The following is a 17,279-nucleotide window of genomic DNA, read 5'->3' on the forward strand; positions in this document are numbered from 1 at the left end:
TAACAGGGTATTTGCAAACACTTTAAAAAGCATCTGAACAGGTTCTATAAAATAAGTAGGATAAATGGATACCGCAACAGTTGGGTTGGATAAAAGGTTTACTTGTCTGGAGTCAGGGATGATGCAAATGCATCTCTTGCCCACTCTGTGGTCTCAAGTCAAAATCCCAGGTGGTCACCAGCACTTGCCGTCTCTCCGTATGCAATAGCACTTGCTCATCAAGGCCACTTCTGAACGCAGTGTGCTGGCTGCCTGGCTGGGCAGCAACATCCCAGCACTGCTGTGCTCATGGAAACAGTGCGCTCAGTCCCCACCATCTGTAGCACTTGAGCTTGCTCACACATGCTCCTCATCTGGGATAGCCATTCAGTAAATGAACAGCTGCAAATACTCACAAATTTGGGATGAAAAATGGGTTTCACTCGGACTTTGTCTTCCTGCTTTGGCAAATAACACATCATCCCAGAGAGCACCTCTGCTGACCACCACTCCCAAAGGATGCTAAACAACCTTCTTCTCATCCCACATTGTCATGTATCCTCTTAAAGGTGCACGCGTGCACACACACAGTACTATTCTCCTGGTTACCAACTGCAGGGAAGTAACAAGCTTACTTATGACGTACATATCACAGAAAGTCAAAACAGTGATGTCAAAAGTGAGAGGAACAGGAGGTTACAGCAGTGACAGCTAAAATGAGCACGTTCCCATTTCTGTGATGTGAATGAGCTTCCTCGAGATCACACTGCCAAGACACACAACGCCGAAACACATTTAAAAACAAGCTACCTTCAGTGAAGCTACAATTATTTTAGGTGACAGGACTGCAACGCATTAAGTTTGTTGTGTGTAAGGAATACAAAGTTATTTAGAACACGTTCAGTTTTGTCGAAGACAGGGTGACAGCAACGTCATTCAAACAAAGGCACAAAAGGAAAGACTATCCTGATGGCAGATGTGCTATGGCAGGGTGGGTGCAAGGGTTTTTTGGTGTATTCCACCCATCTTCCCACAGCATCTCTTCGTGGGGAATGGAAGAGAACGAGCACTCGTACTGCTAAGCAATTTGGACAGCTTCTCGCCTTTTACTGGGAACTTGATTGTCTTTTTAACAACCAAACGAAATGAGAGCCAAGGGGAACTCTGAATCTGTCATGCTCCAAGCAACCTACAGTGCCCTGTTCTCCCTTTAAAAAGCAGCAGATGTACTGTGTGCATTAATTAAACAAGAGCTTATGGATTTTAGAAGCAAATCAACTCATTTACAATAATACAAGTACAGCACAGCCAGAAATAACGTAGTTGTACAGAAGGACTGAATTTAAAAATAAATGTGTGATTGTAATCTCCAGATGCTGCTCTGGCTTGCTGGGCGTTATCCCAGGGAAGCCGGTAGGTCTGATACATGAATAAAAATGAGTGTCTTTGGCACAAGTTGAAATCTGCAATCGGCACGGACAGAAAGGCTCCCATATGCCAGGATGCCCGTCTGCTGAGCCCATTAGGAAAACTTGGCTCTGTTCAGCCAATCTCCTGCACAAAGCCACGACACGTCAGGGCTTGGTTTTCAAATGGGAAAATCATTACTTAGTGACAGTGGGGCCAAAGGGGCATTCTGCTGATGGCTGTGCTGCTCGGTAGTGACGGCTATAAGCACAAGGTCCAGGGCCGGGTCCCGGTGTGACACCCTGCCATCATGCAGGAGGGGAAGAGGTGAATCACTGTGCCCGAGCCTCCCCTGTGCCAGGGACCAGAAGGGGAAAGGTGCGGAGAGAGCTTGTGCAGCAGCTTCAACCTGCCCTTCTCCCTGAGGGAATCTTGCTCTTGAGCCATGGGGAGAGACCCATTTTTGACTCAAGGTCTAAAGGTAGATTTAAAAAGATATAAAACCCTAGAAGTAGTAAAGGTGCACCAATCCACCAGCACACTGAACACCAACAGTCCTTGCCAGGCTCCCCCCAGGTGCTTCATGTTGGGAGCAGGCAGAACTAGGACAAAGCTATTTGAAACAACAAACTGCAATCCCTTATCCATGCCAGGCCCAGTGCTTATTCTATACTAGATGGAAAACTGCAGCAAGATGCCAGCCCACTTTCCCTAGCTGAGTCTGTGCCCCTGAGGTCAAGAACGAGGAGGAGAAAGAGTGCATTTTTGCACATTTCATATTTTCTCCGTTTTGAGGAGAGGTAAGGAGGCCGTTTTGATAAGGTAAGAACAAGAGACTGATTGCCTTTTATTAACCTGCTGGAAATAGCTGAGCAGCTTACTGTGGGTTTTGTAAATGCAGCTGTCTTTCTGAATATAGTATCTCTGTGCACTGACGACATTCACTTTGATATGTTCTCTTTCTTATGAATCTTTTACAAAAGGGCCCCTGACATGGCAGGACATGAGCCCCTGTGCTGGAGCAACGATTGCAAGTAGTAAAGGAGGGGCAGAAGTGCAGGACAAGCCTTCAGCTGGGTACAGGGCAAAAAGGAACAGACCTGGGCACAGCTGCAATGCAGATAATAGTGTTTGCGGGGCAGGACATTGCTCGCCAGTACCTAGGACATGAGGAAGAGGGATTAAGAGGATGTTGCAGTTCCTCCAGGCCTGCAGGAGGAAATGCTCTGGGCTGTCCAGTTCCACAGACTGAAGATGATGATTCAGTCAGAAAAAGCCTCTGGGCTTACAGAAGTAATCCCTGAACAATCAGTGGCAATGGAAAGACTGCTCTGAAAATTTCATTGGTTGTGTTAACAGGTAAGTTTTTGAAAGTCCATTTGAAGAAGCTTAGGAAAGTGATATTGGGGGCCTCAACAGTGAGTAACAAATTTAAAACATGACCTTAGTGCAATGGAGCAGCCCTGGCAGGGGACAGAATAGAATCCCCTGTCCCTGCTCCATACAGGGGGCTCGGGTCACTTTGCCAAATAGTCACATGGATAGAACAATCCTCAGGTGCAGTTGAAGGTTGCTCCCTGAACCAGCTAAGCAGCTAGGGTTCAGGATGTCTCATCCAGAGCATGCTGCCACCATGACAGCATGAACCTGCTCCTGTGACAGAAAAGGGCACTGCAATTCCGTCTCACACTTGAACTAGGCCAAAATTAAAGGATATTCAGCTCACCCCCACCTTTCCCAAGAACAGGCCAGCCAACTCAAAAATCAGCTTTCCGAGATGCTTTGAAATTAAAACACTGGATTCCCAGTTCTGCTTCACCCTCTTCCCTCACACTATTTCTACATTTGCTTTACGATCTCCGTCCTGCAACTGCAGAACAGCAAAAATGCGGTTACCCAACTGCCTCGGCTGTCAAGCAACAGGATGAAGGGTTTCTTACCATTGTAATACAGATGCAGTAGAGCAGCTGGGTACTCTCACTGCCACTGAGCAATAGTGCTGTTAATTTGTTTTGCATATACAACACACTGAAATCTATACCCCTCTGATCTCAGTTAAACGCTTTCCTCCACCTTGCTCATCACAGCATGACAAAGCAACATTTGGGTTTCACAGATGCACCAATCTCAGCTCCCCAATATTGCTGGTTCTATTCCTTCAAAATCTTACCTTGAAAGAAAGGCTTGATGCTGCTTTATCGTGTCCAGTTCATAGGTTGATGAATCACTCCTTTTTCGTGGCAGCTGCTTCTTTGGATCTTCTCCGTTGCTACGGGGAATATCAATGTTGCTCCTGCTGAGGTGTCTGCTGGCTTCCAGATTAGAGCCACTGGAACAATAGCTGCTGTTCACCGTTATTCCAGGGGACAGGAGGTCGGTATCCTGGGATTTGAAATATATGGATTTAGCACTCTGACAGCTGAATCACGAATACACTCATGTTATAACCTTCTCCTACCATCCTCCTTTCCCCATCTACCCCAAGATCCAATTGAGTATCTCAGATCAAACCACTTACTAAGGGTGTGGGCGATGCTTCACACCAGAGGGTGCTAATTTTATACCTTCACACCAGAGGGTGAAGCATCCCTGTTCAGAGCAAATGCACCCAAATTGAGACACATACGCACCTTAAGACACGCTTACCATTGATAAGGAATAGAGTCCTTGCTGTTTCATTAAAAGATCCTTACTAAAAACAGGGGCCATAGAGGCTCTGTGGCCAGCAGGAGACACTGGGAGCTAGCATTACCTGGACACTCACAACACTTCCTCGCCGACTGCTATTCTGGCTCTCAGACACAGTCTGATTGCTGTAGCATAAGGCATCAAATCCCAGGATTCCTCCAACACAGTCCCCTACCAAGCAGACCTGAAAAAGGCAACAGAAGAAGGGGAGGAGGAAAAAAAAAAGCCTCTTGACTTCAGTTCAGAGATGGCAGTTCAATGGAGTGCTGGATTATACCTAGGAAAGCTGCAGTAACAGGATGACCAGTGCTTTCATCAGTAAAACTATTCTGTCAATGAACATCTATCCACTCATACCGTGCAGACTCTCGTTAGCTAACATAGCTAATGTGCTCTGGCTGTCCCCACCAGCTGACTGGAGTGAAGTGAAAGCAACACGGAGCACAGATCACGGCACTAACTCCAGCCTCAGAAAACCAAGCTTGATTCCCTCCTTGCCAGCTGTCTGTGCTACTTCAGGTAAGCTTCCGTGTGCTTCTGCGCCCAGTTTGTACCCTGAGGTACAAACGCTGCCCTGCCTCCAAGGGTATTGAGCAGATAGGCACAACAGAGCACTGAGACCCCTGGGAAGGAGAGGGCTGTCTGGGTCCCCAGGCACAGCGCTGGCTGAGAAGAAGCTCACACTACAGCAGTGCAACGTGGCAGCTAGTCCAGCAGCTCAAACCTCACATGGCTAGACAGTCACTTCGCTCCCAGAGGTGTGAGGCTCAGTCATGCTCTTTTATGGGGCGCAGCAGCTGCAGAGTCTCAAAAAAGAAACCTGCTTCTTTGACAACTCCAGCATGAGCTGCTGAAGGTCCTTTAAAGACAGTAATGCTTAAACAGCCTTGGTTTGCAATGGGAGCAGAGATCACGTTTAGTAATAAAGGTAGCATTCCTGATTTGGAAAGGTGTGTCATGCTGAAAATTGATTAACTTCACAGCTTTGTAGCTTCATTTCTGAACACAAGCTCAGACTTTGCTTTGAATCCCAAAGGTTCAAGACAGAGCATAAGCAATAATCTGTCTCCCTCAGAAAGAAAGAAATAGAAGCACAACACTTTCTTATTGCAGCTCAACACTGTCATGTTTCCATCTCTCCTGAGAGATTAATGGAAAAGAGAGCTTCAGAAGGAAATTGCTTTACTTGCTCTTCCTTTCAGCCACTGGCTCACCTGGCCATTGAATGACATGCCCTCCTGGGATCTGATGAACTCGCTGTAGGCCTGGTTGGCTCTGATGATGACTGTGGCTACCGCTTCTTGGTACTGAGGGGATGATGTTGCTAGCAGAGGGAGTGCAGCAAGGGGAATGTGATCCTGGCTGTTGGACAGGCAGCCTTCATCATAACTATATGGGCTGAGGCTGGATAGGGCAAAAGACATTGGAAATATTCAGCCTAACGTACAGAGTGGGGAAAACCATTTGCAGACAGTACAATCAGTATTGTGCGTTCATTAAAAGAAAGCCTCAAGATAGAAAGGCCATTTATTCCACTGTGAATGGCTGAGAGCTTAATAAATTTTTCCCTCCCATCAAACGTAAATCTTTAAGGACAACATACTTACATTGACAGAACAACCCTCAGACAAGGAATTAAAGCCTTAGTATTTATTGGATTAATTAGAATAAATCAATCTCAGAACTCTTGCTGCATGATTACTGTATTCACTGTAGCTAAGTATGAAATCGAGATTGAATGCCTCGCTAGTATATTAATAAAGTGTATTCTCAAAGCGTGGTCAGAGCTTTCAATACTACATGCAGAACATTTCAGGGAAGCAGATTAAAAAAAACCCAAAAAACAAGAGTGAAATTTTATATGTGTCCCTCCGTGATAAAGTAGCATCAGCTTACCTGGACACCAGTGAAAATGCTTCGGAGCAGATGGCTGGGCAAGGGACCAGCCTGATGGCAATGTGTCCAAGAGCAGCTGGGTAATGTACCCTCATCACTGTGTCAAACACTGTCGCGATGGTGTTGACATCCCCTTGCTTAGAGCTCTGGTCACCACTTCCTGAGTCCAGAATGTTCCCTCCATGGAGTACCAAGAGGAGGACATGGATTTTACTTGGCTGCATTAATGGCTGCACTGATTCATCCTAGGTGGGAATGAAAGAGAACACATGAGAAAGGCTTATTTTGCAAAGAGGTTTTATTTGGTCCAAGTGCATTTTATGCAAATTTTATCAACTTTTCTTCCCCAAGCTCACACATGGGACATACAATAAATGCACTAACCACATCAAGTCCAGTCAGGGATGAGGCAAACAACAATCTGTGAAGCAAGGTATTTCCTGCAGAAACAGTATTAGCCACGATACAAGGCCTTGGCAAGCCCCCACCGAGAAGGCTGAGTTCACTTTGGGCCACCCTCACACAAAGGTAATTGCAGTGTGAGAAGGACCATGGAAGGACAAGAAGCATGAAGACTTTCTGAACAGAGACTGAAAGAGTTCAGAGAATTAAATGCCTGCTCTCAAACACAGTGGAGATGAGTAAAGAACGCTGGGGAGGGGAGAGAGGCACTTAAGTCAAAGGACAGTGCAGGTGCAAGCACAGAGTCTAAACTGATCCTGAATAAGTGTAGGCTGAAAATCAGGTTTCTAAACACAGGAGATATGAGGTTTTAGAGTAACATCTGCAGGTTTGTGGGTAAGAAACTAAACTGTCCTCCAGAAGGAACGTGCTTAATTTACAGAAGTGGGCATTAGATACGTGTGGATGAAACAACTGAGAACCTGACTACTCCCTTCCAGGTCTCTCATCCTACACATGCACAAACACACACACACAGCCTCAGCGTGACTGTCCTAAGCAGAAGGAATGCTGAAAGTAAAAAAAAAAAAAAAAAAAAAAAGGCACGGCACTGTAATCAGGTAAAACATGGCAGCAGTAAAGACATTACTTCTGTGTGTAAGGGTGGAAAAAAAAAAGAAATAGAAGATGGGTGTGCCTTTCTGTTGGGGTGCTGAGCTCAGCTGCAGCAGCGGACAGTAAAATGCATTCAGCAAAATTAACAAATGAGATCAAACAGGTCAGCAAGTGGCAAGTTACTGGGGAGAGAAGTTGTAGGAAGATATCAGTCATTGCATGTTTGCCTATGACAGAAGTTATAAATAAGACTTCAGATTTGCTTATACTGTTGCAAAAGAGGAACTGAAAATAAAAAAAACTTCAAGACCCTGTGACCCAAGGACTGGCCAAGATCTGGCTGGGAGACTGCTGCATGAACACAGTAAAGGTTTTTCTTTTGGCCGTCCAGGTCTTTTGCTTATTATGTTGAATCAATTCCTTGCCTAAACAAACAGGCTGTAGTTTGCGGCAAGGAGGGAATTATATCTGAACTCCAGAGTTGGTTATCACTACGTGCTGTAAGCCCAATCCTGATGCCCCAGGAACAGGTACAAGAGCATTCCTTTGTACTGGTCGCATATTATAACACAACAGAGCAGTAACTATTTTTAATATCTATTTGCTACCTGGGCTTTCAGTGTTTATGGCTCCCATACGGACTCAAATCCCCCACCCCAACACCTTTAAGATATGTGAAATCAGGATCTTTCTGCCTTATCCCATGTGCCAGGAGAGACAACATTTGGTAACACCCTGGGCAGCTCCCTGTGGAGGCACAGAAATAGCCATTGAGAGGCGGTGTGGAAGGGGTGGAGGGCAGCAGTATTTTCCATTTGGCAAATTCTTCTTATTTTAGCATCTTTAGTCACCTCTTGTCCTTTGAGCAGTGATTGAGTCCCTGACAAACCTGCTGGTGGGAGGAAAGCATGTCCAGGCACACATTAGCAACCTAACAACTAGCTTACATTTTTACCAGGTAATGTTAAAGCATGTCTTAATACACAGCCCACCGGAAGTATTAAAATTCACATCCAAGTCTGTAATAAAGATTTTCCAGACCTCCTGCATAAGAATGGCCTTTAATTATTTAGTACCATTACACTGTATTAATGCCCGCTCTTTAAACCTTCTCTGATTCCAGCTTACAGCGCCTGCAAAGCGAACTTTTGCCTGGGTGGAGGCATGGGAAGAGCGCTCTTAGCACCTCAGCACCACTTCTGCTCTCAGACAAATGCTTTGAGAGCTCATTTGGAGAACAACATGAGCCACCAAGCTCAGATCATCCAGAAGTTTATCAGCAGTCATCTGGAGGCACCTTTTCCTTCCAGTTCATTAACCCCTGCTCCTGAAGGAAGTGGGGAACATGCAAGCAACTGCTGATTAGTTTAGGGGTGGAGGTGGCAATTTAGAACTTTCTTGTAACATAAGTCTCATAAGACACCCGATTCCTGAACTACCTTTTGGTGGTGGAGGCTCTTAACCTGAAAATCACTGCAGTGGTGGCTAGGAATTTCATACTACTTTAGTAGACTGTGAACAACTACAAATAAATGTTTTTTTCAGCTCACTTTGAAGTCTGTTCTTTTTCTAAAATGAAGACAGAAATGGGAGGGGGTTGAGTTTGTACAGTCCTCTGAAGAAGACAATGAGTTCTCCACACCATCTTGAGCTCTAAGAGAACTCTTAGGAGCTGTTTCTGTCCCCAGCCCTTGAGCTCTCAATTAATTATGAGAAAGCCAAACCACCACAAACTTACAGCCTGGCACAGAGTTAATACCAAAACCACGCTCATGGGCTTTGATAGCCCATGACATAACTTAGGCACTCTGCAAGCAGCTACGCCATCTCTGCAGCACAGACAGGTGGCTGCTTTAAGGGTAGGATGAGTACAGCCACCCCAAGATGCACTGTCTCACTAGGACACTGAATTGCAAAAGCCTGTATACGCAAGTCTAGAAAGCTGGGGGGGGGGATGTGTTATTATTTATTTATTATTCTATCCAGAGCGCCGATATAGGCTACACTGTAACGGGTTTCCAAACAAGACCCTGAGCAGCTCCAAAGAGTGGGCTACAGCCGAGCTGTCACCTGGACCACTGCAGCCTGCCCCTCGGTGCTGCAGTAACGTGGCTTTCCTGCACCCTCATCCACCCCAGCTCCCCCGGCACTAGCAGGACAGCTCTACTCAGCAGTGCCTCAGGCTGCAGTTATCCCCACAGGATTAGTACTTTTTTCCAGCTGGATACCTGACACTGCCTGCAAACTACAGAGCATTTTCCACATGATGTTCAGAAGATGGGTGAAATAATCCCTCAAACCTAGCCATGAAGTACATAGCACGCCGGCGCGGCTCTGAATGACACACAAAGACAATACACCGCTTGCAGCAAAGGGAGCCGTTTCTACCCCATTTACCCCACACGGACACGTTCCAGCAACAAAGGATCTCATTACAAGAAACCAAAGCACTTACTTCAATGATGCTCAGCCTCTCCACGCTGGAGCCAACATGGTACTCTGCTGATGTCTCATGATACAAGTCACCTGGAAGCACACAGGTTTAAAATGTCAGCGCTGCAAGATGCTATTTGGCAAAGACACTCTTCCACAAAGACGCTGTTTGTACCAATATCTCTCAGCCTCTTCTGCCTCACATGTCCTTAATTATTTCATCAAATTGCCCTCCCATCCCTCCTGCCTCCTTCCACCTGAGAAGCCTGGGCAACGCTGGGTCACTTATTTTCCAGCAATTTCTCATAACCTCAGTAAGCGCCGAGGACATTAGTGAGCTCTTCTCTCATTACAGCGATACAGTATCACGGCTTTATTAAGGATGGCAACAACGGGAAATCCCTGCACAACTGTCAGAAATGATTGGTTTGTGGGAGAATAAAAGAAATTGCTTGAGCTATGCTGGGGGAGCAGGGATCCAATGCGTTCATACATCCGTGCCTACACAGACTGACTTTGTACCAGAAAGCCTACGTGTCATCTTCCACTGTGCCGCTACATGAATCGATCTGGCTGAGGAGCTAGCCTCCTTTCAAAGTCTCATAATGATGAGCAGAAAATAAAACCAAGGCAGATACAGAGAAGAACAAAGGATGGAGCAAGAGGAAAGAAGTGTCAGGAGAAATTCAAGTCATTCAAGACGGAGCTGAAATATTTCATCATTATACGAGAGAATCCTGGCTGTCACACAAAGGAGCCTAACCAAGGCGGAAAATAAAAGAGGATCAAGAGCTACCCAAACTCCCACTGGGCAATTCTCTTCGGTGGCACTGGGCAGTCATCTTTATTCTCTGTCTCAGCTTCTCCTTTTGTGAGATGAGGATAACAAGTTTTACCTTTTTCAGAATGTGGCTCTAACAATTACCTGGAAATACTGTAAGATATCACATGCAGTTTTTACTTAAAAAAAATTACCCTGGACATCATCGCATTCGGGGGTTTCAATTTTATCCATCAGATCATTGGAACTCCATTTGGTTATTTCTTTCGGGAACATTTCCTCGTTGTCAGACAAATCCTCTTTAAAAAACAAATTTTTTTGAGAGTCACACACACGCAAATACGTATACAGACAAGATCACAGAACATCATTTTAAACAAAATAGTAAGGCCCCATAACTATGTAATCTTATAAACATTTGGATGGCTTAAGTCATAATAAAACATGGTACTTTACCAGCTTTTGTTATATAGAAACCAAAGCACCTTTTGAAAAGTAAACAAAATGTTTTAGTTGCATGTTTTTAACAAACAAAAATCCTGAAGTGTGGAAAAAAAATAACATGGATTTTTAATGCTACCATTTCAAGTACCAAGTTTGATGTTTTTCTTGCCATACTTCCTGATGATGCTAAGGGAGCCAGAATGCTCCAGTATAGGAGAGGACAAAGCAACATTTGCCACCGCTGGGATCCTCCCAGACCTGTTTGAAAGCTGCAGGATGTCTTTGGGGGAAGCAGTGACAAGGATCACTATTGTTACCAGGACTGAATACCTGAAAAGGCATGAGTAAAAAAGGAAACGTGAGCTCCCTAGGCTATTTTTAGCCTGATTTCCTTAGGAGATGAGACTTGTTTGATCACACTGAGGGCATGTGTCTGCCATTTCCCTCCTACCTCAGGATCTTCTGAATCCCCTGACTCAGTTTAACTACAGTTAATAAAGAATAAGCGTCCCAAAAATATTACATTCCTAGAAGTGTAATTAAAAGAGAGACACATATAAAATGAGAGATCCTATAAAACACCTCACAGCAGTACCCAAACATAAGAAAGATGCATAGCCTTGCTCTACAGCAGACGTCAGAGGAGTTATACCAGGTCAGGGGAGAAAGGGGGGCTGTCAGGTGGGCGACACAGTAAGGCAGACTTGTGCTCTGTGCCCACACCACACGGGGCTGGGCTTCAGAGCCCTAACTCACCGCAGTGAAAGCCTGACACAGGCAGCAGTCCAGCCTTGCCTGTCCATGGACCTTGGCTGGTACATCCACAGGGAAACAAGCAGCTGAGCCCTGCAGAGGCATCACTAACCAGGCCATTAACAGCCAAAACACTGGAAGAATTAATCCCAGTGCCCCCAGCGGACACCCTCAACACCCGCTCCCCATGCCTGCTGGCCTGGGCTGGGTTATCCAACACGTGTAGAATTCCCTCACAAGAGGCTGAGCTCACCCTCAGCCCAAGCCTGAACACAGGGCAGCCAGGCTGGATCTGAGAAAGGGCTCACAAAATTGTCTACGTCAAACCAGAGGTCCTCTGAGTCAGCAGCAGCCCGATGTCTCCTCTGTCGGGTGGGAACATGGACCCAGTGCGAGCTGGGCAGGGCACCATGCAGCCCCCAATGCTTGGTGCTTAATGCTGGCAGGTTCTTGGGAAGCAGACAGAGCCCCAGAGCTCTTGCTTGAACCCACAGGAAACCAAATAGCAATGCAGGTCTTAAAGATGTCTTTGGTATGGGTTGCGGGTGCCTTATTTTCACAGAATGGCAAAGGTTGGAAGGGACCTCTGGGCAGCCTGTTCCAGTGCTCTGTCACCCTCAAAGTAAAGAAGTTCTTCGTCATGTTCAACTGAAACCTCTTATGTTTCAGTTTGTACCCACTGCCCCTTGTCCTGTCGCTGGGCACCACTAAGAGTCTGGCTCCGTCCTCGTGACATCCACCCTTAAAATTGATGAGATCCCCTCTCAGTCTTCTCTTCTTCAGGCTAAACAAGCCCAGCTCTCAGCCTTTCCTCGTAGGAGAGATGCTCCAGTCCCCTCACCATCTTTGTAGCCCTCCTCTGGACTGTCTGTAGTAGTTCCTCATTTTCCCTCTCCTTTCTCTCTTCTTTTTTTTACATTGAGGATATATCTTTTACTGTTACAGAGGTTAAGTACTTTCTAATTTATTTATTGTTCTGCACTTAGTATTTCTTTCCTGAAAATTCTGGGCTTGTAAATTTAATAAAGAACTATAAACATAATAATAACAGCAGTAATTACAGATGTCTTGAAGATCTAAAAGCTGTAATCTTGAGTCCTAGACTAGGATTCCCCCTTTCTTGTTGCTGCAGTGTTACTAAGAAAATAATTAGTTGGAAGAATCCTAGAATGGGGAACAAAAAGATTATGAAATATATTCGTCTTTCCAGCAAATCTGAGCAACAGCTTGAAAAAAATATACGGAGGGGACTAAGTGCAGAGCCAAGCAAAGACCAATTATTTTTAGGAGTTTCTATTTACACTTTGACCATAAAAAGAGTGACCTGGAAACCTCGTATCAGCATGCCATTTCCTTTTTCAGTTACAGAAAAAATCTGAGCAAATCCCCATTCCCTGCACAAGGCAGTGTGGAGCTACCTGTTCAGAGCAAGGGAAAAGCACAAGCGTGCAACACGCGTGCTGGCAGGGAATTAAGAGGAAAATCTCACTCAAAGCTCCTCCAGCAACTTAAGCTAAATATTAAACTTATTTCCTTGAGACGTTTAATTACAGCCCTTATTGCTGCTCAAGTGATCATTGAATGGGATATTACTCCCGTTATTAGCATTTATTACAGGATAGTTATTAGATATTACCGTATGTGTCACTATCTTTACCAGAGCATGCCAGTGAATGAGGATGAGTGGGAAGCTGGCGACAAGAAATCTTCTTGGGCTCAGGTTACGCCCACTGCACTGCGAGGAAATGTGTGTGTGTGTATGGGAAGCACTTCTGAGGAACTCTGCTCGGTGTTGACTCACATCCCAATCTGTGCCAGTTCCCATGGTACCAACCCCGCAAGCCTTCCCGGCAGGATGAGCTGCAAGTGGTGCAGACCGGGATCTGGGAATGTCTTCTGTGGGCCAAGAGGCAGCAAGAGGTCCGTCCCAAAGAGAGGGCTGTCTTGAACAGCACGCACATCGAGGCTTCAACTCGTAAGCCAAAATCCCATCAGACAAGGCAGACTTTTCAAACCCAACTGTGTGGATTGCAGAGGACAAGCTGTACATAAATGGAGACACGCTGTGTGCTAGCAGAAGAGGAGCTGCTTTTTCTGTTAGCAAGCTTCTAGAAGTATTGCAACAGAGGTGCTGATATCAACTGTGGCACAAGGCTCATTTTTGTTAATTCTCCTTCCAGGCCTGTTAGGAGTGTGTCAGGGATTCCCTGGGGGCCTGGATCAGAGGCAGAGCCGTCTCTATTTCAATTTTATTACTGAGTAATTAAAAAGGCAAAAAGGAGGGTAGATAGCAATGATGCCGTTTTGATGACTCACTCCTCTTTTCTTGTATGCATATTGGTACAATAAATCCCCTACATAGTTTTTGCTATGTAAATTAATAAATAGAGACACTTAAACTAAGTTGGCCCTTCTCCTTCTGGACAAGAGACACATTCATCCCCTAACTCGCGTGCCTCCTGGCCATTTAAGCTGCTGTTGTGCAAGTCACTACTCTGCAACAGCGTGCCACTTTCTATCCCAGAATTTCAGATGCATGCCTAAACACTTAATATGAGAACTTTTCTGGAACACAGTACTATCAATTTTTTGAGACTGAACTTTAGCTGAACATCAGCGAAATATAGCTGAACATCAGTGAAATTCTGCTTTACAGAACTAGGGCGTCATCTTCTAACAACCACATTTCACAGAAAGGTCACCAACTTCATCAGCACACGTCGCATATCTAACTTAGATTAGCATTACAAGCAGAGAGAAGAGTCCATCTGTTGTCAGTAGAGATGGAACCCTTCAGGCTTCAATACACATGAAATGAGTGCAGTGGAACAAAGCTTCTTCACACACACATGCACAGAGAAAAAAAAAAAAATAGCATGGCTTTCTCCTAATACGGATAGTCAAAATTACTTTGAGGATTCTGGAATCAACACTGATTTGGGCACCTGAAGTACCTTGTTGCATTCACTATTGTATTTCTTGGAATGGGAGAATAAGGAGTTAATAAAGGCAAACTCAGGTCTCTTCAGGCCCAGACAGGACAATTAATCATACCTCCTACTGATTAAAAATAAATTAGAAAAATAATCAGTCATACTGAATCAGAATCATTAGGACACACCCACAGTCCAGTTAGTATTGCTCTATTTTACCCACACTCATTTGCACCAAATAAAATACAGCTCCAAAGGTTGAGACTGTTCAAGCTCTCTTCAGACACATCACACTAAATCTGAAACGTTGCTGCCTTAAATATGAGTCTGCTGGGTGATGCTGGGGATGCCTGAAGAAGCTGCACTAATGCTGCACGTATCTTGGTTCAAAAGGAAAAGGCTTCAAACAAAGCAAAAAAGTCTCGCTTCCTTCCCCGCTCACCCCCCACCCTCATGCCTTCCGTTCTCTTACCCCACCATTTCAGGAAACAAACGATGGTGATTTAGGCTCCACATACCATGCGCATCAAAGAATTCATCATCTGAGCTGTCATCTGAATCTCTGGCAATGCTCTGCATCCTCCACTCGGAGATACTATGGCGTGAGGGACTTGCTGGAAAAAACAAAAAAGCCTTATGCGATACACTAAATCGACAAGACTGAGAGTTCCCAACATGATCTTTGCTGGAGGAAGAGTCGTGTGTTCTCTATGAAAATTCACTGCTGCAATATTAAAAACACAAAACCCTGATGATGCTGGTGTGATGTCAGTGTACCGCTTTACAGATCCTGTTTGTTTACTGTTGTCAGAACCTGCCAGCAAGATGCTACATTAAAGCAAGCTGTTTGTATCACTCTCATGCTATTTTGAATGGCAGCTATTTATAATTGTTAGTAGGACGTGCAAAATCAGCTGGGTTTTAAAGTTTGCAATTAGGAAGGAAGCAGGCTGATTGGAAGCTTTCTTCGTGCCTCTAATCAGCGCACAAACCATGCCTCTGCTTTGCTAACTTTCAGGTGGGTAGCTAAGCAGAGCAGCCTGGATAGAAATAATCTGTTTTCTGGAAGGAAATTGCTTCCACACAAATTGGATTAGAGATCTATTTAAACTTTAAACTTGAATGATTTAAGCAACATGCTGTACGACTACTTCATAGGGAGCTGTCAGAGCGGCTGTCCTGAGGGAGCGAGGAGAAAACCCAGCGTTCCTTTTGGTTCCCGTTTGCCCTCCTGTCCTCACACCTACCTGCTCCCTTTCATTTTCCCCTCCAGAGTTCCCTGTGCTAAATATAAACATATTACGTATTTTTTTCTTTTTTATTCCAGATGTAATTTAGCAATGATCCAGCCTGAACTCTTCTTGGCTGAACTTGCTACAGAAGAGCCATCTGCCAAAGGGAGCACTGTCCAGAGAACGACGAGAGAGAGGGTTTCTCCCCTCTTTCGGATAGTTCCTGCACGTCACACAGCACACACAGAGCGCTTCCAGCAGCCACCTAACCTAACACTGCAAAAACCTGAGCAGACTGACGATTTCTCACTTAGCATATACAAAGACGCTGAAAGGTTCTGGTTACTGTGACAGCTGCACGAGGCGTTTCATGCTATTGTTGTAACAGCGGTAAATCTGTAAGTCAAATTCTTCTAATTTTGCTACCCGGTTGTCACATGGGAAGAGGATGGAGACCCTGTGCAGAGTCATCTAATTGCAGCTCAGCATTGGCTCAGCAGCCCCCAACTACCCCACCACCCACCCCTCAGGGAGCAGCAAGCGAGGAGGTTGGCAGAGCAGAGCTAATTCACGCTGGAGTGACGTCAAGGCACTTGCATAATAGTTGCTAAAAATAGAGCATATAATAACATATGGGATGGCGACAAGGGTCCTGCTATCACCAGAGGTCTCGCTCGGATGGTACAGAAACGACTGAGATCTTTTGGAGAAAAGGCGTTGCTTTTTTCAGCTGGAGGTAGCGGTAAGTCAAGACAGCCCTCCTTGCTTCCATATGTTAATACGCTGCCAGTATGAAGAAGGATTAAAATATCTGCATGACGTACTTCCCAGCACATCACAATTCGTTTCTTTCATTACTTTTTCTTGTAAAAGCTGAGACATTCTGCAGTTTAAAAGAAATTCATGCTTTGCTACTAGTGAAAACCTTCAAGTGAAATCCTAAGAGGTCTGAAAACTACAGCTTCCAATGAACACGTCAGCAGTGGAAGAAGGGGTTCATAACAAAGAGCTTAATGACAGACAGGCACATCAATATAAAATCCTGGTGCAAGCAAAGTAGCCAGCATTTTTATCTTTACACAATGATTTATGAAGCATCTGGTAGGTTCTTCCCTGGGGCTCACTCCAGTGAGTCATCGCAAGGTAAAACTACTGCTCATCCCTCATTCGCCCCGTGATGAAATGGTAAATAAAGATGGAGACTCAACTCACAATATTTAGTGCATATGGGAGATGGAGAAGCTTCACTCACCTAGATGTCCCCTTCCACCGTCAATGGAAGAAATGCTGCCCTTTGGGGTTTTCAGAAAAATCACGATTTTGCCCTCTTGCTGTGAGAGCTGTTACCCTGCCATCAGCTGCGCTTGACTAAAAGGAGAGGGAATTGCTGAGGGTTCAAGCCTTCTGTCTGTAACTCGCTGGGGACTCACCCATTTGTACAGAATGGTCCGAGGAAGGAAAGAGTTTAGTACAGCAAAAAAAAGGTAACTGCATAGGGAGGGGCGAATGACAAAATTCAAGACTCAAAGCTGAGTCCTTACAGAGTATCCATGGGAGGGGGCTTTAAGAGCAAAATCCTGAAAGCTTCCTAAACGGTATCTAACAGGAAAACAAACATGATCCATGGTCTCACATAATCCCAGGCTGTGAGGTTTGGTCTCCGAACAACTACTCCACATCATCACCAGTGGAAGGCAGCAGCCCCCACCCCCCCCC

The 17,279-nt window shown here is 45.2% G+C and overlaps 1 protein-coding gene across 1 annotated transcript in view; it reads right to left on the minus strand.

The window, feature by feature from the left end:
- The window catches only part of PITPNM2 (phosphatidylinositol transfer protein membrane associated 2), an 84,420-nt gene that overhangs the window by 23,703 nt on the left and 43,438 nt on the right, over positions 1 to 17,279 (minus strand). Inside the window, 7 exon segments of the mRNA XM_035898545.1 lie at positions 3,557 to 3,768; positions 4,139 to 4,258; positions 5,289 to 5,478; positions 5,971 to 6,215; positions 9,443 to 9,513; positions 10,396 to 10,500; positions 14,850 to 14,945. Coding sequence (XP_035754438.1) covers positions 3,557 to 3,768; positions 4,139 to 4,258; positions 5,289 to 5,478; positions 5,971 to 6,215; positions 9,443 to 9,513; positions 10,396 to 10,500; positions 14,850 to 14,945 — 1,039 coding nt within the window.

Source organism: Egretta garzetta, unplaced genomic scaffold (assembly GCF_000687185.1).
Source record: "Egretta garzetta isolate BGI_Z169 unplaced genomic scaffold, ASM68718v1 scaffold447, whole genome shotgun sequence".
Taxonomy (NCBI): domain Eukaryota; kingdom Metazoa; phylum Chordata; class Aves; order Pelecaniformes; family Ardeidae; genus Egretta; species Egretta garzetta.